Source organism: Podarcis tiliguerta (genome assembly GCF_965153285.1).
Source record: "Podarcis tiliguerta genome assembly, chromosome: 2".
Classification (NCBI taxonomy): Eukaryota; Metazoa; Chordata; class Lepidosauria; order Squamata; family Lacertidae; genus Podarcis; species Podarcis tiliguerta.
The window spans coordinates 37,798,795-37,821,278 of NC_139535.1; the positions used below are offsets into that span (position 1 = coordinate 37,798,795).

At 42.6% G+C, this 22,484-nt stretch overlaps 1 protein-coding gene across 2 annotated transcripts in view; it reads left to right on the forward strand.

Annotated features, from left to right (window-relative positions):
• The window catches only part of UROC1 (urocanate hydratase 1), a 46,675-nt gene that overhangs the window by 23,437 nt on the left and 754 nt on the right, over window positions 1-22,484 (forward strand). Inside the window, exons 12-19 of one of the 2 annotated variants that reach the window (XR_014507914.1) lie at window positions 42-139; window positions 658-730; window positions 2,588-2,709; window positions 8,847-8,917; window positions 11,686-11,784; window positions 13,581-13,680; window positions 15,954-17,371; window positions 17,629-21,747. Coding sequence is in view for 1 of the 2 variants with exons in the window: in XM_083426954.1 (XP_083283080.1) it covers window positions 42-139; window positions 658-730; window positions 2,588-2,709; window positions 8,847-8,917; window positions 11,686-11,784; window positions 13,581-13,680; window positions 15,954-16,035; window positions 21,648-21,747 (745 nt within the window). In the remaining variant the exon portion in view is untranslated. The remainder of the gene's footprint in view (window positions 1-41; window positions 140-657; window positions 731-2,587; window positions 2,710-8,846; window positions 8,918-11,685; window positions 11,785-13,580; window positions 13,681-15,953; window positions 17,372-17,628; window positions 21,748-22,484) is intronic. The other variant, XM_083426954.1, reaches the window with a different exon arrangement.

Genomic DNA, 22,484 nt, shown 5'->3' on the forward strand with positions numbered 1-22,484 from the left:
TCATTTAGTGTTGAGAGAATGTTATAACTTTCCATTTTCAGTCTGAGGAGGCAAGTGGCTGCCATCAACAGGCTCTCTGACCAAGGAATGTTTTTCTGGGATTATGGAAATGCTTTCCTTCTAGAAGCTCAGAGAGCTGGTAAGTAGCTCTTTTCCTTTTTGCATGAGTTAAGCAAGTAGTGCATTTGGCCGAGTACAGCAGATAACATATCCTAAGAACAGGGGTGCTCCCCATGTTGCACATTTTCTACAGGAAAGGGGGGCGCTTTTCTGTGTAGGAAAAAGCATGTAACCATTGGTATATGATCTCAGATTCAAGAAGAATCACATGTAAGTTTCATGTTAATTTCTCCTGCATGCAATACCTACTGTGTATGAATTTTGTGGCATTTAAAATGTATAACTTTTTCCAATACGCCCCACTGTCAGCCAGTTGGAGAGCTATCCAATCCTGCTCACCCAAACCCTGTTGAATCATCATCATCATCATCATTATCATCATCACATTTATATCCTATTTTTCTGCAGTAATATCCAGCACAACGTGCAAAGCAGCATAATTCCATATCCAATAATAATAACAATTGTGTAGGGCTTTAAAGGTAAAAAAAAAACCCAGCACTTTAAATTGAAACCTATATTTAAATTGTTCCAAAGGTGCTGACATCGAGAAAAGAGGTGCCAACAAAGCTGAATTTCGATACCCTTCTTACGTCCAACACATTATGGGGTATGTAGGAGAGAATAAAATGTGGAACTCCAGTGTGGAAAGAAGACGTGAATGTGTCTTGTGCTTTGGGTGGGGATTAGGAAGAGAAGGAGAAAGACACTGAATGAGTTTTCCTGTTTGGGACCATTTTTTTGTCATTCCTGTATATTCATAAAAACTGAATTGTCTTTTGTGATTAAGTAATCTGTCGGTAGACCAGAAGCTATAAGATGGGTTCTTAAAAGCTGCAGCTCACAAAACTTTATGCATAAGGTTTCTTAGCTGCCCTTCACCGTATAGTCCCAGGGAAGATTACAATAGAATATACAATAATGAAAACAGATAAAACCACCAGAGTTATAAAAACTAAATGAAACCATTCCAGAGAGAACAGAACAGTATAAATTCAGCGAAAGAGGTCAGTCCCATAAAACAAAATACCTTAGTTGTCAAAGGCCAGGGTGCATCTTCAGCACATGGAGAAAACTGTTAAGTGAAGATGCTAAACACACGTCAGTGAAAAGCGTCTTCCACAATTTGGGGGCTTTACTTCCCTGTACTTTTGAGGGTGAAGGTACTACCAAGAGAAACCCTCTCTGCAGATCTTAACACCCAAGAACATCAATAGGAGTGAAGGTGGTCTTTCAGATATTTGGGACCTAAGTTGCTATAGGGATTTAAACACTAATGTGAGCTCTTTGAATAGAGAAGCTCGTCACGTTTGCCACTCTGTCATGTGGATATGAACATGTATAGAGAGCTGGTGGGGATTTATCAGACAAATTCTGAGCTGGAGGAAAGTATAGTGGTACCTCGGGTTAAGAACTTAATTCATTCTGGAGGTCCATTCTTAACCTGAAACTGTTCTTAACCTGAGGTACCACTTTAGCTAATGGGGCCTCCTGCTGCTGCCACGCTGCCGCCGCACGATTTCTGTTCTCATCCTGAAGCAAAGTTCTTAACCTGAGGTACTATTTCTGGGTTAGCAGAGTCTGTAACCTGAAGCCTCTGTAACCTGAAGCATCTGTAACCCGAGGTACCAGTGTAATGAGAGAATCAGGCAAGAGAGATGAAACACCTGAGAGACAAAACGCAGTGTGTTCCAAGACTGAACTTACTCCCCCACTTTTCTTTTTTCTTTTTACACCCCAGAGAATATAGACCAGCTAACTCAGCTTAAATGTAAATCATAGGGCATTCCAAAGGGAAATCCCTGCCTTTTCTGCACTCCTTTCCTGCGCTCCTGATTTCATGCTACATTACTAAACCAGGAATTACTAAACCCACCCTAGCTGCTAACTGTTGATGTAGTTGAAGAATAATATATATATTGTATCCAACCAAGTTCTTCTACCCATTGAAATGAATGGACATGACTAACCTAGGTCCATTACAGGTGACAACCATTTTAGGTGCATCCAACTGATGCATAATTGCAGGTGTGTGGGTCCTTTTGGTCTGGGAAGAGGGTGAAATGGGGGCTAAATGCACTTATGCATGCCCTGCCAACATATGCAGGGGCCGGGAAGAGAAGCCCTGAAGGAAATGGTTGTTGCCTGTAATTTCAATGGGTCTACTCTGAGTAGAAGAAATTAGTTGGTTGCTTCTTCACTCAAACCTCCCTGTTCTTCTGTCAGAACGTGCTTATGGCAGGTGCGATACCCACAGACAGAAACAGTAGCTTACATCTGTAAAGCCTTGGTGGAAATTCAAAAATAATGGCCCGAAGAACTTAGTGTTTGGATTAGTGTGTTTTTTTTAAAAATAGCTGGAATTCTTTCATCTTCAGTTAATGAAAGAAAAGCATTGCTAACTGCCAGGATAAATATGGCAGGAATTTCAGCTATCTTCTAATCGTGAAACATATTCCCTTCCCAGTGACATTTTTTCTTTGGGATTTGGACCATTCCGTTGGGTTTGTACCTCAGGCAACCCAGAAGATTTGGCAACCACCGACTTCATTGCAACATCAGTGCTTGAGAAAGCTGTCCTTCAGGGAGGTAAGACGACCCATTTTCTAGTATGGGAGGTGAATCTGGGGTATGGATAAACCTGCCTTCAGTTTATTGTGTCTTGCAACTAAGACCATAAATACCAAATTATTATCCAATTCAAGGTAAATTTCCCAGACAGACACATCTTCTGGGTGCAAAATGTCAGAAGTGCCCGGCTGGATCAGGCCAAGGACACCCCCCCCCCAGCCCAGCACTCTGTTCTCACAGAGGCCAACCAGAGGCCTTCGAGAAGCCCTCATGCAGGACATGAGCAAAATGGCGCTCTTCCCACCTGTGATTCCCGGCAACCAGTGTTCTAAGGCATGCTGCCTCTGACAGCGGAGTTCACAGATGTCTTTTATAGCCATTGGAACTTCTTGCCATTTCCACATGTATTTGCAAGGTCATTGACATCTGCAACCTCTTCCTCTATTACAGGCAACAAAACCAAGTAAATCTTGAGTAGAAACATCAAGAGGAGGCCAGAGTGACTGACAGAGTGTAGGGCTCAGAGTGGGGGATCTGGGGTAAAATGAGAGGTTGTATTTAACATAGCATTAAGACTAATGCTCCATCAGCACAAGGATTTCTATTTGCACAATATAATGTTCTCCTCTCCCCCCGCAACCACTGTGTGCCTCCTAAATCTGCTCTGGGAGTTCCACCAACCCTCCAGGGAAGATCTGAAGATGGAAAGCACGGGGGGGGGGTGGAGGAAATTGCACTAGTGGTAATCCTTAGAATCATAGAATCATAGAATTGTAGAGTTGGAAGGGACCCTGTGGGATCATCTAGTCCAACCCCCTGCAATGAAGAAATATGCAGCTGTCCCACACGGGGAATCGAACCTGCAACCTTGGCGTTATCAGCACCGTGCTCTTACCTACAGAGCTATCTATTCCCTTGCATGAGTTCAGTTATTTAGTTGAATACCACCCCATCTATGCGACTGAGGTTTTGGGGAATAAGATGGGACGCAGATACGACAGACTGAATTAAATATAATATTTTCATACAATGAGGTCATATACCTGATGACACACTGGAAGCAAAATAATTCATGTTGTCATGCTTAAGGACTGAACAGCGGTTTCGCCATATGAAGTCTTCATTACTTGGCTTTCTGATCTTGACATCTCTTGGCTGGTTTGCTGGCAAAGGATTGAAGACTTCCTGTAAGATGGGAGTGGGCAACCAGTGGCTGCACATGGCCCCCAGCCTAATTTAATGTGGCCCTTGGCCTAATTTCAAAGTCCCTCTGCAAGGGATAGTTTTAGACTTCTGGCAAGAGTGGTCTGTTCTTCTGCCAGCAACCTGTTTGGTGGAATGGAGGAGGGAGTGAAAGAGAAAAAGGAGGGCCAGAGAGAGAGAGAATGAGAGAGGATGAGAGAATGTGTAGACCCACCCACATATAGTTCTAGTCCTGCCCTCTGCCAGCATACAACCCCTGACACCTGAGAAAATGTGCCCCTCAATATTAACAAAGTTTGCTAACCCCACTACAATACTTTAAATATGATTTTATTATTTGTTTATTTTTTTATGGAAATGAGTAGATGTGAGCATGTTGCTGGTAATGGCCCCAAACTTTGGAATTTTAAAAAGAGCACCTTTGCCTAATAACACACATAGAAAGCTGCAATACTAAGGCAGACCATAGTTCAACTAGCTCAATATGGCTTGTTGTTGTTGTTGTTGTTTAGTCATGTCCGACTCTTCGTGACCCCATGGACCAGAGCATGCCAGGCACTCCTGTATTCCACTGCCTCCCGCAGTTTGGTCAAACTCATGCTGGTAGCTTTGAGAACACTGTCCAACCATCTCATCCTCTGTTGTCTCCTTCTCCTTGTGCCCTCCATCTTTCCCAACATCAGGGTCTTTTCCAGGGAGTCTTCTCTTCTCATGAGGTGGCCAAAGTATTGGAGCCTCAGCTTCATGATCTGTCCTTCCAGTGAGCACTCAGGGCTGATTTCCTTAAGAATGGATAGGTTTGATCTCCTTGCAGTCCATGGGACTCTCAAGAGTCTCCTCCAGCACCATAATTCAAAAGCATCAATTCTTCGGCGACCAGCCTTCTTTTTGGTCCAGCTCTCACTTGTAGTAACTGGCAATAGTGCCAGAGTTTCAGACAGGGGTTTCACCCAGCCCTACCTGATTTCATACAGAGTCTTTCCTAGTTCATACCTGGGGATGCTAGCGGTTGAACCTGGGAGTTTTTGCATGCAAGGAGCATGTTCTACCACTGAGCTATGGTCCTTCTGCAAAGGTACCTCTACCCCCTGCCCATATGGTACTATAGGGGGCCTGCAAAAGACTATTTTGTTTTGTGCGATTGGGTGATGACAAACACAGTGACAAGCTGGAACGCTCTCATTCTCACAGTGTAGATATTCCCGGAAGGTATGGCATCCGACCCTAGAAAGGCTGCCTTGACTTTCCCACCGTTCAAAGGGGATAGAGACCCAAACTATTTTAATGCCAGATAAAGCTGTAAGGCTGTGTCTCACAAGAAAGTGCCCATCAGAATTGTGTGTGTGTGTGTATATGTGTGTATATATAGACATTTTAAAAATCCAGCTGACTGAAGGAGATTAGGTCGCATCTCAGTTATTGAATTTGTTGTTGTGCTTGGCAGAGCAACGGACATAGGAATTCAGAGAGAAGCAACTACTGAATTTCAGTGGAGTGGATGTCTAATAAAATGAACCTTTCTAGGAATCCCCTCTGACCTCTTCGTTACTGAATGCTCTGCTTGCCCTTCAGCTATTCTATAGCTAGAAGCAGAGCTTCAGCTACAGTCCTCATCTTCAAGAGTGACATATTGGAAGGTTGAGAAAGCCAGTTGAATGGATCTCTGCAGGATTTGTTAACATGGGGAAATGTCTGATTGCTTTACCCTGGACCTTGCTGGCAACCCAAACCACGTTTACCATTCTTTTGGAAAAGTTCCAGAAGTGGAGGGATTATGGTGTAGTCAATGTGAGCTGAGTGGCAAAAACTGTGCCTGTGGTGAAGCAAACACACAGTGGCTTCACTGTGAACCAAATTCCTCCTGGTTCCAGTCAACCCATATTCTCCATATGGACATTTGAATTGCCTCTTTGTCTTCCACAGATAGGTACAGAACATGGCCTCATGGGATCCATTTTTGACACACCAAGTCAGCAACTTTAGATCAAGCTGGCCATTGAGTGGCTGGTTAATAGCTACAGTCGCTCCTTTGTTGGGCCATTCAAACACTCCTCTTGTGGAATGTGCATATCATTAGTATAATGACCAAAACAAAATTCCAATTCTTTGAATTTGGGACATTCCACATTCAGGCTCCTAGCCATACACTGTCATTCTGAAGAAGGGAAGCTGCCTTTGTTTTAAATAACAATAACAATAACAATAACAATAAATAATTTTATCAAGCAGAATTGAAAAGGAATGCCAAAAATTGTAAAGACAGAAACCTGTCACATTATTTATTTATTATTTTAAAAAATGTTTTTGCCTTGCTATTTCCTTTAAGATACTCAAGGTGATTTGCCACATGACAGAAGAAGCATTTAAATAATCAGTTAAAATGCAAACTAATAGACGAGGGGTAACCAACGTGGTGCTTTTTCCAGATGCTTCTGAACTACATCTCCTATCATCCCTGATCATTGGCCATAACAATAGCTGGTTCTGATGCAAACTGGAGTTCAAACCCATCTAGGGGGCACCACATTGGCACCCTGTAGACAGATCAAGTAGTTACAGCAGGTAAAGCACTGAAGTATTGGATATTTCAGGAGAGATTGTCACTAATGACTTGGCAGGTTAGATGCCTGTTGCAAAGGAAGGTCCTCGCATAGTGAGGACAGAAAGTAACCAAAGAGGGGGCAAAGTGAGCTTTCTTAGGTGGAGAGTTATGCAGCCATAGAAAAGGTGTCCCAATCCTAAGCTATTTGGGGCTTTAACAGTCGCAAACAGCTATTTAATATATTTTTCATAGAATGTGCAGAAAGGCCACCACAGAGAGAACTTTTAGATCTGCTCTAACCACATCAAATGAAAAGTTTTTCATGCGAGGTCAATTACCTCACAGTCAGCTGTGAGCAACTGGTGAGTAGCCAAGTGATTCTCATGCACGGTGAGCAAGCCCTTCAACTTTATAGCCTTTGATGCTATATGCCACACCATGCTGTGAAGCAGAAAGAAGGACTACCACACAATGTGAAGCAGAAGGAAAAGATATGAGGAGCAAGACCAATCTTCAGCTAAGAACCTGGTTAACCCACCCACCTCAGGTGTACAGAAGCCTCTGTGTGGCTGTATCAGCTGTCAGTTCCAGTGATTTTTATGTGTACATGGAGAGCTGTTCCATCTTTCTCACCAGCGTTGATGGTGGTGCTGGTACCACTCCTTTTGTTACATCCAGCTCTCTGCTAAGGGCAGTCAATAGATAAATAGCAATGGAAGCATCAGGTGTGCTATTGAAAGGACTAGACTAATTCTTGGTGCCTGTGGCAATCCTCAGAACTATAGCTACTACAAGCAAATAGGCTTCTGTGAAGCAGAATGCCCAGGATACTTTGGTTGTTGTGCATTAACCTATATAAAGTGTTAGACTGAATCATAGTCTAATGCTGGTGTTTTGCACCACACACACTTAAATGTGATTATGGTTGCTTCCTGCAGCGTTCTTAAAGTCAAAATTAGTATGTCCAAGGTTATCCCGTTGAAGTGACACTCTGTAAAAAATGGAATATCTGCTGAGAAATGATGACCTCTCTGCATCAAGGCTGGCGTGGGAGTGAAATGGACTTTACCGGTTTTATGTGAAGAATGTGCTTTCCTGTGTATATTTGGAGAGGCTTGGATGATGTAAAATTAAAATACAAAATAACTCTCAGGCTAGGGAGTCAGTTTCCTTGCTGACACAAATAATGTGGCTGAGATCACAACATACTTTTAGTATCTTCTGGAACCTAAATAAAGATCAGCAAGCGGCAGAGGCAACAAAGTAAATTGATAAAGGATCAGTTTCATGAGAAAAGAGGCAACTTTTTCCCCTTTTTATTTTAAATGTGAGACTCAGCAATTCAGGAAGGATTTTCAAAGTTAAGCTAATGAGAGGTCAGTGATTCTACCTAGGAAGGGAGAATGAATTGCCGCACTTGGACAGAATAGAAGTGGGGAGTCCATGCTTGTTCCTTGAGCTGTTTTGCACCCCAGATTTACCATGTTTGTTTTCCAGGGTGATCTAAAGCCTTTCAGAGATATTTATGCTCCCTTTTGTATTTGTTCTGTCATATTTTGCAAAAGCCCATTAAACACATTTTTTCATTCAGGTCTCCCAATGTCCTTTTATAGGATAGTTCCCTATGGAATTTAAAATGCAGTATAATTCTCCTAAGGAAGCAGATGTCTTTTTCATGGTTATTAAAAAGACTGGCATATTAATCCTCAACGCTTAATTAAAGGATCTTGCAGTTGAACTGCAAGCATCATGGAAGAGATCATGCCTGCGCAGGCTTAAAATAATGTCTCCTCAGTATTGGTGCACATATTTGACATTTATCTCTGGCAGCTGGTTATATTTGGTCATGCTATCTTGCTTTTGTTATTTTATTGGAAACCGCTTTGGGATTACAGTGTGATGAAGGGTGGTTTATTAATTTGCTAAATAGATAAAGTACAGTGGTACTTCAGGTTACAAACACCTCGGGTTACAAACACTTCAGGTTACAGTCTCCGCTAACCCAGAAGTAGTACCTTGGGTTAAGTACTTTACCTCAGGATGAGAAGAGAAATAACGTGGCGGTGGCGCAGTGGCAGTGGGAGGCCCCATTAGCTAAAGTGGTACCTCAGGTTAAGAACTGTTTCAGGTTAAGAACGGTAAATTATTTCCTTTGCCTCTAGACCGTGCATGTTTATGTGCAAGCCAAGCCTAGTGACAATCAATCAATCAATCAATCAATCAATTGTTTATCCACCCTCCATTCCTATTTAACTTGTCGTCTTAAAGGTGCTCATGCCTTTTTCATTCCCAGTATCTTATTCTCTATATAGTGTATCTAGGTGCTGGCCTCGGGAGTTACCACATGGCTTAGGCTGCAATGTACTCACTTTATGAGCCATTTTGTCCCCTCTCCCCTCCTCTTGTCCAGTGACTGCATCTGTGAAGCAGCAATACTCCGATAACATCCGCTGGATCCAGGAAGCCAGGAGGCACAATTTGGTATGTGGATCCAGCCAACTAAAAGAATGACTGTGTGCACTGCTCAGATTCGGTGTCATCATTTTAAAGGGCATAGTTTCCAAATGGAAGACTGAGCCCAATCAAAAACCTAAAACTGTTGTCTTGGTAAATGGTTGTCTCTGTGTTCTCAGTGCCAGAATCTCACTGGCACCTTCCTAAAACAATTTACATATAGGCAGGGGGTGGGGAGGGAAAACAGAGTGGGGCTATAGTATGCAGGTTTGGGTATGTGACATTTGCTTTGGCCTCCAGGCCTCTGAAAAAAAAATAATTCACCTTCTGGATACAGAGGCATCTCACACGCCTGCATTCATAAGCATCCCAGTTCACACTATCACATTTTCCTCATTCATTTGTGGCTTGAGTGGATCAGACAGCATGTGATAGGATGGCCATGTGGCTATGCTGCCTTCTGCATTTTGAATCACATTTGCCACATCATTGCAAAGCTGCCATCACTGGGCTGAGCAATGATGTGGGTTGCAAGGAGGAATAAACTAATTCTCTCAGTTCTGCTCCATGAAACGTCTGAAATTATGACATTCCTTTTGGTTCCATTCCAGTTGAGTTATAATAGCACTCCCAGTTTTTGGAATAGAATGGATTTTGTGCATGTGTCCAAAATGAAGAAATACACAAACCTTTTCCTAAAAAAATAAATAAATCCATCTCTCTCTCTCTTTTTTAAAAAAAGTAAAAACAAATTGGCCAGAATTGTACCTCTAATTCACTTAAGGGTGTGTGTGATTTCTGCCAAGTCCACCTCCATATGCAGCTGCTCCAAGCTGCATTCCCACACCATTCCCAAGAACCAACAACAACCCATGGGATCAAATCTTTGGGATCACAGTGGGCTGTGAAAGGGGGGGGGGGAGAGAGAGAGCAGGAAAGTCCCATACTATGGACACAAATTCTGTTTCAAAGGCAAGTTAGGGTCCAAGCCATTGCTTGTATTTTTATTGTTGTTGTTTTTAATGTTTGCAATATCACAATTTGTAGACAAGTACAATTGCTAATTTTTTTTGGGGGGGGGAGATTAAAATTGAGGTGCAGTTCATTTTTTAAATTTGCATTTTTTTTTTTACTACAAAGATGTAAGGTTTGAAAACAGTTTACAGGTTTTATTTCCAATTAAGCATACACACATTATGTTAAAGAAAAGATGCAGAAAGGAGAGGAATATCCTCTTGTTGGCTTGCCAAATTCTGGAAATGAACAAGAACAGATTTTAATTTTTGCTCCATTAAACATATCTGACTCAGTGGAACCTCAAAATCTGGGTTGGAACCCTGCAGAGGTGGATTATCTAAGTAGCCCTGGTTGCAAGCTTGGCTGTATGCAGAATCCAGCCTAGTTCTATTCAGGTCACTAGTTCTCATTGAGGTGATAAACATGCATGCAGGGCGGACCTTTCATGATGGATTGCTTTTTTATACGAAAATTCTCTGCTCTTAGAAAACTAAGCACCAGAGAAAAGTTGGAACCCTTGTCCCTGACACCTGTTTTCCTTTGCACAGAGAAACATTAAAACATTTGAGGCGCCCCATCTGCAATCTGAAGTAGCCCAGCTCAGACACAGATTTATTACTTTAGCAAAAACTAGGCCATAGTTGCTGCACTAACTGGGTCATGTAAATTGGAAGGGGCTTTGGAAAATTTCCAAGCTAACAGGACTTTCAGGGAATATTTTCATTTCTGGCATGCAGACCTTTAAAGAAAAAGTGCTTTCAGGCAGTCCAAGGCAGCCAATGTGTGATTTATTCTTATGATGAGCATTAGTCCTTCAGCAGCAAAAGCCAAGCATGAATCCCAAAGCATGGGTAAACTGCCCACTGCTATTTTTGTCCAACATTAGAAATGTTTCAAATGACACCCTATCAGTACAAATGACCTAAACATGAAGAGCTTAAGTGCTAAAGCTCTAGGATTGGGATGAACCAGGTGTTGCCAAACTCTGGGAGCCTGGGAGGCACATTTGCAAACCAGATAAACTGTTGCTGGGGCCACACACGCACCACAACTGTGCACCCAGAAACAATAAAAGGCTTCTTTAATAGACATCTGAAGGCAGCCCTGTACTGTATAGGGAAGCTTTTAATGTGTGGTGTTTTGCTATGGTTTTATAATTTGCTGGAAGCTACCCAGAGTGGCTAGGGCGACCCAGTCAGATGGGTGGCATATAAATAATATATTATTATTATTATTATTATTATTATTATTATTATTATTATTATTATTATTATTATTATTTCAAGCCTAATTGCATCATCATAACATAATCATTAGGGGACACGGGTGGCGCTGTGGGTTAAAGCCTCAGCGCCTAGGGCTTGCCGATCGAAAGGTCGGCGGTTCGAATCCCCGCGGCGGGGTGCGCTCCCGTTGTTCGGTCCCAGCGCCTGCCAACCTAGCAGTTCGAAAGCACTCCCGGGTGCAAGTAGATAAATAGGGACCGCTTACCAGCGGGAAGGTAAACAGCGTTTCCATGTGCGGCTCTGGCTCGCCAGAACAGCGATGTCACGCTGGCCACGTGACCCGGAAGTGTCTTCGGACAGCGCTGGCCCCCGGCCTCTTTGAGTGAGATGGGCGCACAACCCTAGAGTCTGTCAAGACTGGCCCGTACGGGCAGGGGTACCTTTACCTTTACCTTTTAACATAATCATTGAAGATGTGTATTGTGAGGAAAAGAAATGTCACTGGCTCACATCTGGAGCATTGGAGATATTTCTATTATTTCTATTTTCTAGGTTGTGGGTTCCCAAGCCAGAATTTTGTACTCAGATCAGAAGGGTCGTGTTGCTATTGCACTGGCTATTAACCGAAGCATCGCCGAAGGAAAAATTAAGGTACATTCTCTTTGCAGATATCACTTTGGTGTGACTTGCTTCTTTTCCTCTAGCATACAAGATTGGCCTGTGATGGAAAAAGCCATATGGTTCCCTTATCTAGTAAATACATGTTGAACACCACCCACATTGGCAGGATAAGGTAAAACATTGGGACAAGGATATTTCGTTTAAAAATGCAAACCACCTGAAGCAAATGAATGTGCAGCAGAATAACAAAGATTATTGGGTTGAAATTGTGGGATGTGAAACACAGAGCAGTCAAATACAACATTCCTAGAGTAGACATAAAAGTCGGAAATTCCTGTTTCCTCCTGGGCTGGGACAGACTTCCTCTACATGTGACCAGAGGTGGGCGTGACCTCACCTATGCAGGTAACAAAATACCTCAGCGGAGGCAGCCATATCTCTCTCTGACTCCATTCCTTGAAGAAGCAACATCTGCTTAGTCTGAGATGGTCTCTTGGCTTCCAGCCAAGAGAGGACAAAGGAACTATCTCCTTATGGGATAGATTCCAGGTGTATATGTTTTGTAACCTAAGTCTGCCTTCTGGGATCCATTTGTGAACAGAATGTGAGTAAACTATTTTATATAATTTTATACAAGACTGTGTTGTGTCTAATCTTTTTATGAGGGGGAATTACCAAGAAACTTATTTTAGAGGCTTAAACAAGCCTGGCAAAGACATTATCTGCTGTACAAGTTTAAAAAGGGGAATGTTACTCTGTTAAATTGTAGAACTTGTTAACACAAGTTGGGAAGGATATAATTTAACAATATATCCTCTCCTGCCTCCTTGAACATTCCCTCAGAAATGAAGTTGGCTCTAACACTAACCACATGGTGTGATAAGGTTTTGTATAAAATGTGGGGTTTTTAAAATTTATTTCTGAACCCAACTCCTCTTTTAAAACCTGTTAGGAATGACCAGTGGTTTTCACAGATATTCCTTTCTATTTATTTCAGTACAATGATTCATGGCAGAGAAATGTGGCTAAAGTATCTTTTCTATCCAGGGAGCATACAATAGGAAATGACCGTGCATATCAGCTTCCAGTATTGGACCCCAGGATCTTTCTTGGGAACTCCAGAATGACCCATTAATATAAGATACTTTTATCAATCAAACCCTCATGCCAATCTATCATCTCTCTCTCTCTGCATGATCTAATGTCATGGTTTCCCTCTTTATAAGTGCACTACAAACAGACCACATAATTTCCTAGCAGCCTAAAACAGGGCCATGCTCCATATCTTTCCACTTCAATAAGTTTAAGCTTTTTATCAAACGCAAGCACTCACTGCTAAAGTCTTTCCCTGAGAAGATGTCAGCTGGTACCTCCATCTGGACTGGTCTCCAGGCTAAAATAATTTACAGCAGGGATTGAGGATGAAGATAATCCTTTAATCTTGCCAGAAGATCAGAAACAAAAATTTGTTCTCTTCACCAGGTCTGTCATTTCTGACCCATCCCATTAGAGATCTATGCCAGATGGCAATAGGGAATTCTGGGAGTGATTTAGGTTTGAAACCCTATGCCAACTTAACTAGGAGCAAGCCCCATTGAATTCAACGGGCCTTATTTTGGAGCAAGTATTTTTGGAATCTAAAAGGGTGGATTTTGTGATAACTCCTTCCCTGGTCTTTCTGTTGCCATGTTACCTGGAGTTATGCCATCATTTGGTTTAGTGTACATTTGTCAACTGAGGCTCTTCCTTTTAAATAGGAAGAGTGATCTGTTCCCACCCACCCTAGTTCTGACTGCTCTCTCCTCAGCTTTTATTTTATCTTGCAGGCACCAGTTGTCCTTAGTCGAGATCACCATGATGTCAGTGGGACAGACAGTCCTTACAGAGAAACATCGAACATCTATGATGGATCAGCATTTTGTGCAGGTCAGCTGAATAGGTGCAGAGTCTCTTTTGAGCGATCAGAATTGATTAAGATGCAAAAAAATAATTTTGCTGAATAGCATGGAGAGTTTTAGTCTGGTAGGTAAGATTTCCTGCTACACAGGTTGCCCGCAATTCAGTGATGTCAAAATAGGGAGTGAGGGAGATGCTGAAACATCCTTGGCTTGGAAGGTTAACTAGGTTATGGTAGTCTGAACTTCCATAGGGAATATCCTACTTTTTCTGAGGCAGTAAGTAGACAGAGATGGCATAAGCACGTACAGGGCGAGGTTTAAAACAAAAGGGAGTTGTAAAAATAGCATATTCTTTACATCTAGAGTACAGAACTTGAGTGCACAACTTAGACCAGGATACTGTAAACATTATATTCTATTTATAATGTAAATGGCCATTACCCCATCAATACACAGGGAGCTAATTCAAAGAAGGACAAAGCGCCCGTCCCTGAATAAGCTATTCTCGCCCCTGAATGATAAGCTGAACCCGCTGGTATTCCCATCTCTACCCAGCTAACCAAGATCCCAGCATCTGATAGGCGGAGCTACTAGAAATTAAACAAAATGTCAGGTGTCCGTTCAATGAATACATTTGTGGCAGTTCAAAACATAAAAATGCAGGTATCCTGCCTAGTGGAGGGAAGGGGAAGAAAGGCCAATGATTAAATCACTGTGGAAATTCTCCTCCCTCCCAAGATTCTGCACATTTAATGGTTGGCATCTGTCTGTCTTGGGAGACCACGGTGGAGTGCACTTTCAGGTGTGAAGTCAAACCATTGGAGGGTTACAGGGCTTGCTGTGGCTGTAGAGACCGATACTGGAGAGATATGTTTTGTTGCAGCTAGGGCAGATGAAAGCATCCAGATGCACCATGGTGTTTCTTCTCTCTGCGCTCTTCCCAGCAGTCATTTCTCCTCTGGTTACTGCTAAAGGCCTTGACTGCCTTATCTCCAAGCACTGTGGTCGTCTCCAAGGGGTTCCCACGTGGCAGGGCTGATGTTGCCAGCATGCATGTCATGTTTGCAGACATCTTTGGAATGCCTTCAGTTGCCCCGGATGACCTGTTTATTGCACACTCTTCCTGATTTGTTCGCACAAAGTTTGTGAGGAGCTTAGACAACACCACCTGTTTGTTGAACATTCAGTCTTATTTGTGGGGATGTTGCATTATCTCACCTTTTTCAGTGCATTTCCCCATCAGTTCCCTTATTGGGAATGTTTGTGCAAGACCACAAAATCAACTTTAATTGTGCAGCCTGTATTTGCTAGTGTGTGACTGAATCTCGCCCTCCACCCCCCAAAAACAACATTCTGGAAACACCCTTAGATATTTTCCAGGACGAGGAATTTGCTTGTAAATAATAACATTCCATTTTTATATGGTTGAATTTCAGATAAGCTGAAGTTACTTAAGAAGTGTTTATCAGTTTTATAAGTACACATAACATGAGAAAATGCATTTATATTTTTACTTAAAGGATTGTATTTTTATTTAAAGGCAGCCTTTCAGGGCAAAAGGCCCTCCCAAGGCAATTTACAGCCACTGTAAACCTACTTACTTGAAGCCAGTTAAATTAAACGAGAAACATCCAGCCTGCCCCAAACTGAATAACTCAGACACATACCAAAATGCATCAGCAATGCCTACAATCTATCACAAAGTGAAGTCCATTCTCAAGGAAAGGCCTTCAGAGACGTGATCTTTCCAAGGATTTCAACAGGCTCTGGAGAAGATTGTGTTCTGTTATGCCTGGGTTGGGGAGTCTGTTATTTCCTAGATGTTGCTAGACTTCAGCGCTCATAATCCCTGACCATTAGTCATGCTGGCTGGCGCTGCCTGCCTGCTCACCTGTCTGAAGGAAGGACAGGTCATGAGCCAGCATAGTGATGCTCATAGGGAGGAGAAGCAGAAGCAGACACTAGTTGGGCTGCCTGCCCTGGTCAGGCCTATTCCTCATAGTTCAGGTGACTCACTAAGGATGTCTTGAGTTCCGGAATTAGCACTGGCTGTGTTTTAAATTGCTATGGCATCTGGCAGCAATCTCAAGTTTTGCCACACAGATCTGCTACCATCGCATTTGCTTTAGCCCTCTGGCAACAATGTTAGGGCAATGCGATAGCTGGAATGGAAGTAGTCAATGAAATGAAGAAAGAAAGGAAAGCTTTGGGTTCACAGCTGCACGTATATTATGCGCCTTCCCCCACATTAACCTAAGAATCCCCATGCTTCGGTAATTCATCTGCTTTCTCACTCCGCAGATATGGCTGTTCAGAATTTTGTGGGGGACTCATTCAGAGGAGCCACCTGGGTTGCCTTGCACAACGGTGGTGGCGTTGGCTGGTAAGGAGAATTTGTCTTCAAAAGGGAGAAGTCGTTTCCTGAGTGCCATGCGGCTGCAGCAAAAAACAGCAATGGTTGTAGGGCAACAGGATTGAGCTGCTGAAGGACATGCCTTCATGGGAGTCTCCATTGCTTCTGTTTCAAACTTTATAAACGACAAAGGGTAGTGTGCCATGTTAAGATGCGTAGTGTGGCATAAGCTTTCGTTGATGACAGTCTGATGTGGACTCATGAAAGCTTATGCCGTGACAAATTAAAGTGCCACACTTTGTTGTTTTTGCTGAAGCAGCCTAACACAGTTACTCCTCTGGAAAGACTTTAAAACAGTGAAGGGGAACCTGCGGCCCTCCAGATGTTGTGGGGTTCCATCTCCCTTAACCAGCAATAGCCAGGAGTCAGGGATAGTGGGGGATGGAGGTCCAGGAACATGCAGAGGACCACAGGCTCTCCACCTGTGCTTTAGAAACACATCAAGGTGCCCCACACAATCTCTATGCAAGTTAATGAAAACTGTGGAACAGTTGTGCTTTTATACAGCTCCAATGGGATTCATGCAGCACAGCCCATTACTGTGGGCTGCCTTTAAATGAAGTTACAGTATTAGCTGCCTTCAGAGTGCAAAACCAGGATAAGAATAGTTTAAGTAGACTCTGAGGTTTCTTTTTATTGACTAATGTTGCAAGATTCTCTTCTAATTCATTCCCAGATCTTTAAAAAAGTCCCAAATGTTAAGACAGTGACCACTGCATTCCGTGGAAAACTCACTACTATTACGGTAGTTTCGAGGTTTTCTCTTTCTTTCTTTCTTTCTTTCTTTCTTTCTTTCTTTCTTTCTAAATAGAACTTGCTTCCAACACCATATTAACTTGCCTAGTTCTTCAGGGTGCCAGTGGATGAGATGCATTTCGATTCCCCGCAAGCTGCATTTAAACCTGTGACCTTTGGACCCCAATATAACATGTCCATATGCTAAAATGCAGCAAGGGATCGCTGATACAAAACAGGTCAGGTGCCAGTCTGCTTTTTCCTCCGCTCTCACTCCAATTAGTTTTAGCTTTTTTTCCTTTCTTTTTTAAGGAGCAAATTAAACCTTTTTTTCTGTGGGCACTGAACCTGGAAGATTTCTTAAAGCAAGATATCCTCCCCAAGCTCTTAGTTAGGCACAACAGTCCCTGCTCCTTCCCTTTGCCTCAACTTCGCAATGCTTGTCCATTGAGGTTTTCACCCATTCTGCTATCCTGGTTCCTGTCGTGCTGGCAGACATAAATGATCACAGGAACCATGGAGTCTATATTCAGCTAGTACAGCTAGCTTCCTAGAATGGTAATGGGTTGTTGTGGAAGTTGTAGTTCAACATCTGAAGTGACATAGATTCCCCCATCCCTGCTCCATACCAGTGGTGGAACATATGCCCATGCTGCCCAGGGCGGGCGTGCTCCCAAAGGGGGCAGGGGGCAGAGGGTGCCCTCGCACACACCACAGTTCAGGGTAGGAGAGGGGTGGAGCAGCTGCTGCTTTCTCTCCTGCTCTCCGCAGCTGGTCCAGAAATGACCCAGCAACAGAGCTGCTGTGGCCGGGTGTGCCTTGCCACAGCTGAGGAGGACTGCTCTCTGCCGCCAGGTCAGAAGAGCTGCTGCCGCCGGGCACAAGGTGTGCAGCCCACTACCCTGCCATTTTGTCACCCCCCTCAGTCATGACACCCAGGGCGGACCGCGCCCACCACAACACCCTTCCTACGCCTCTGGTCCAGACTATACTGAGCTAGGTGGACCAATTGCCTTATTCAGTATCAGGCACCTTTCTGTGGGTTGTATCCAATGAAGCACAAGGACTTCCACCTGTACAATGAGACTTCTGCCCTCTTGTGTTTCTCCTGACATGTAGTTCTGCCCCAGTCAAAAGATAACAGGGTCTGATTTCAATGAGGTAAATATGCAGTTTAAGCTCATACTTTCCATTGGCTACTTTGCACTAAATAGGAAGGGTAAAAAAGCTCTAGTGATAATAATTCACCCTCCATGGTGGCTGTCTGCATTGCCCATAAGAAGGAATCAAGGTGATCTGAAGTTTGAGGCTGGTGGGGACTGCAGAGTGCTTGGAAAGTTCATTTTTAAAAAGGATTAGTACCAGTTCCAGTTCACCCCCTCCAAAATGGAGGTAATTCCATTACAGTTCAAGACACAATGCATTCATGTGGTTCTCACATTTTTTTTCAGCCTTCAGAAATTTTACAAGCTGCTCTGCTGATGTTTTACATATAAGTAATAAGACTAAGTAAACATCAAAACATTCACACACGGTACAATGTGAAGAATTGCTTTATTTGTCTCCCCCAACAATTATGATCTTTAAGCTAAAACAGAATCACTTTTCAGATACGTAAAAATGGAAAATGCAGTGCCCACAATCAGGTGCAGAGCAATGTGTGATGAAACCCATATAAACTGCAATAAGATAATGTTCAACTCACCTGGGAATTACAGGAACTATTTTCAGGTGTGAGTCAGAGAATTTTGAATTAATTCAGTGAATTAATCTGATTAGTTCATGCCCAGCACTGGGATTGGCTGCATTGGATCCATACATCTGGTCCTTGAAAACTCCATCATTCAGACATGCTTTTTTTCAATCTTTCACCAGTTCATGATAAAATGTGTGTGCTGTCTTATGTCTGTGAGTCAATACTGCTGGCTAAAGAACTGACAGATCTGAACTGCAGTGTTTTTACCAATGGATAAACACGTGGATTTATCAGCCACTTCTAATATGCATGTTTTAGTTTCCTTTCCACAAATTTTTATTCTTCCTTCAGAGACTTAAGTGATGTTTTTGTTTATAGGCTGATAATCATGCCGCCTAAACAGAGCTGAACATTAATTACTTACTCACATGAATCGGAATCCTTTTACTATTAGCTGGAGCATATAGGGAGTTACATTAGGGTTGGCCATTGTTAGGGCTGCTCAGTTCTGAAAGCCCATTTATTAGCAGGAGGCCAAAGTGACTTTAGCAACAAAGAGACAGAGGCAATTTACCAAATGAAGTACACAGTCAACAGTGTGATGTCTTGATTGCAAGAGGGGCCTGGAGTTCTTTGATCACCTTGGATGGAGACATCTGGAAATTATAGGAGGTAGCTTAGGTCAAAATGCCACATCTTTCTTTAATTATTTGAATATATGACCCAGTACTAATGAGGGCAAAGCGCTCTCCAATAAAAGTGAGAAGACTTGTTGGAAAATTCAGCTTAACAAACATGACTTGTTGTAAGTTTAATTTATGAGCATTTTTAGGCATGTGGAGTGGGGCAAACCTGGACCTCGCTGTCTTAGCTATTGAACTGCTTGGCAGAATTCTAGATTTGACTCCAGTAGGAGAAACTTAGAAACTGATTCTGACCAGGCATCACACAGAGATAGGTGGAGGAACTACAGCACTTGGGAAAGCATTTTAAACTGGTGCTTAATCTCAGCATTGCCCGAACATCTATCTATTTTTTACTCATATCATGCTGGCCTCTGTGGCAACACTGATTTGGTCCCTGAAGACATTCCCCTGGCAACATTAGTTGAATCTCAGTTCACTGTGTGGCTACTTTAATCCATTTTAAGAACTTCCAGCCATGCTAGCCTTCAACAAAAATAGGGGAAAGTCTTGTAGCACCTTAAACACCAATAAAAGACAAGTAAACACTTTTGTGGATTGCATCTGATAGTGGAAGCTCATGCCATAATGAATTTCTTAGTCTTTAAAATGCAACAAGAATCTTTCCTTGTTTGGGGTTGTAAAATCTAACCCTTTACACATAACCTTGTCGTCCATTCTGTCTATTTCAGGTATATCCAGTATTTTAAGGTATATCCAGTTTTCCTCTGGAGTAGAATTTCACCTCCCTCTCGTCCCACCCCACACCTGCTCCAGAGAGTTGTGGGACCCCAAAGCAGTGGTGGGGTGTGTGCGCACAGGATACAAGCAGGGGAGGAGAGGGAGAGAATCTTTTGTTGGCTGAGCAGAAGTCATTCTGCTCATTGGATACTTTGTTAGATGCAAACCTATGCATTTTAGAATGCTTACACAACTTAGGCTTCAGCCTTGGTCAAATTCTGACTTGTTGCCATAGCTGGAGAAAAATTTAGAGTGTTTGGAAATGGGTTTAACTGCCATGGCTTCTTTCAACACAGAAGTGTAGAACTATGCCTTTTTTAAAAAAAGGAGGCATACCTTTAAATAAATATAGCAGTTAAATAGAGTTGAAACTAGTTTATTGTGGTTGTAGTCTAAAGAACAGTGGGGTGGGATTTTGCAGAGCTTTCCAGCTAACTGTTTTCTGTGTTTGACTCGCACCTGGGCATCTAAGAAAAGTAGCACAGTCTTTAATTACTTTTTCCCCCAGCTGCAGCCTCTACATATGAAGGCACCCTTAAAGTATCAGCTTCTGCTCTGTTTAATCTGTTATCATCTTGGCTTTAAAAACATTTGAAGGCCTTCAGCCACATTTACAGCATGTGTTACAGGTTATAAAGTCCACTGAGTTCTGCTTTGTCCCCGTTATCCACAATAACTAAAATAGGAACATCCAGATATGATGTGGTATACATTTAAGTACCAGGCAGACGTTGAGTACCAGCTACGTGGGGTAAAGAACAGGCAGTGACCATCCCTTTCACGCCTTACTTGTGAACTTCCAGGAGCATCTGGATGCAGAGTGCAGTGGTACCTCGGTTTTTGAACTTAATCCGTTCCGGAAGTCCGTTCTTAAACCAAAGCCGTTCTTAAACCGAGGCTCGCTGTCCCTAATGAGGCCTCCTGCCGCCGGTGCCCTTCGAGCGTTTGGCTTCCGTTCGTAGACCGAGGTAAAGTTCGCTAACCAGAACACTACTTCCGGTTTTGCGGAGTTCCTATACCAAAGAGTTCGTAAAGAGGGCTGTTCTTAAACCGAGTTACCACTGTACTGGACTAGATTGACACTTGCAAACGGCAAACGGCATGCTCTTATGACTTGTCAGCAAGGTAACATGAAAACAAATCCGCCAATAACAAAGCCTGGAGGAACTGGGGGGAAAAAACAACCTATTAATGAAATAATTAATGAAAGAATACGTTCTCATAATTCCATTAGGACCCTATTCCAAGGTCTTTATTCATATTCCAAAGTGGTCATCGCCATCATGCAGCAACTGAATTCCACACTGCAGTGTAATCAACTTCAATAGCCATGGCCTGGCCTTTGAGAAACCCAGTAACTTTAGCCACTTAATCATCAGACATGCAGGCATTTTCATTATTTGTTTAAACAAGTACTTGTTCGGACTATCTTGTACTCAGGAGAATTACAGCAAGCTCAACCCTTGGCACTGGCACTTTAATAAGAATTGGTCTTGCTGGCTGGGCATAGTGTGGGAAAAGGCAAAATCCTTATTCTGCACCAGGATTCTCAGAGTCCATTACTTGAACTGGCCATTTGCCACCAGTTAAATGTGCCCAATTACAGCACTGTTTTAGGTCGAATACGTATCTTTCATTCCTCCCAAATGTGGGTCTGATTGTAGTGCGCTGGCATGTGATTTATTCGACTCCGAAAAAGTGATTAAAAAAATAAATTCATTTTAAAGGGGAGAAGTGATAAACGGAGGATTTGGCCTTGTCTTGGATGGCTCAGCAGATGCAGAAGAACGTGCGAAGATGATGCTAAGTTGGGATGTTTCCAATGGAGTAAGCCAATATGCTTGATCTGCTTTTTCTGAAATATTGCTTGGGTGTTTGTTAGTTTTAAAATGTATTGAAAAATACAGAATTTCATAAATGTCTTAGTAAGTTCACGTGAAATCACAAAGCGCCATTTCCTCGGCTAGCTATTTTCTAATGAAATGTAGCACTTGCAGCTTCAGTAAGGTCTCCAGGAGTTTGACCTGTACAACATTCTAAAAAACAGCCATAATCCTGTGCAGTGAGGAATATGGCTCCAGTTTAGCTCCAGTAGCTGAAGGTTTTTCTTGTGGAGGCAGGTCAGTGTTACTGGGTCTTGGATTCGGGGTCTTTAATTTTCCAGGAGGGATTTGAGCAACTGAAAACCATCCTGCTTTAGTGGACATAGTCAATTTATCATGCAGGACTCAAAAGGGATTTGCTCTGCATGTAACTCCCTTTATCACTGCTGAAAGAGATGTAGGTATGTCATATAGGAAGTTAATCTTTAGGCTTGAGCCACTGAGGAACACTCTTAATAAGCCTCGTTTATCAGAGGCAGATGATAAAAACAGCAGCCTGTAAACAAAGCTTGAACTGATGCGATAACTGCAGGATTCCTCCAGGCGCTTTCCTCAAATTTGAACACTTCAAATCTGATTTTCAAACCCTCAAAGCACAGTGTTTTCCTAGCCTCTTTATCACTGTACTCAAGTCAGTTTTAGGAGTGCTTAGCTCCGTGTAACACCTCCCCATATAATGAG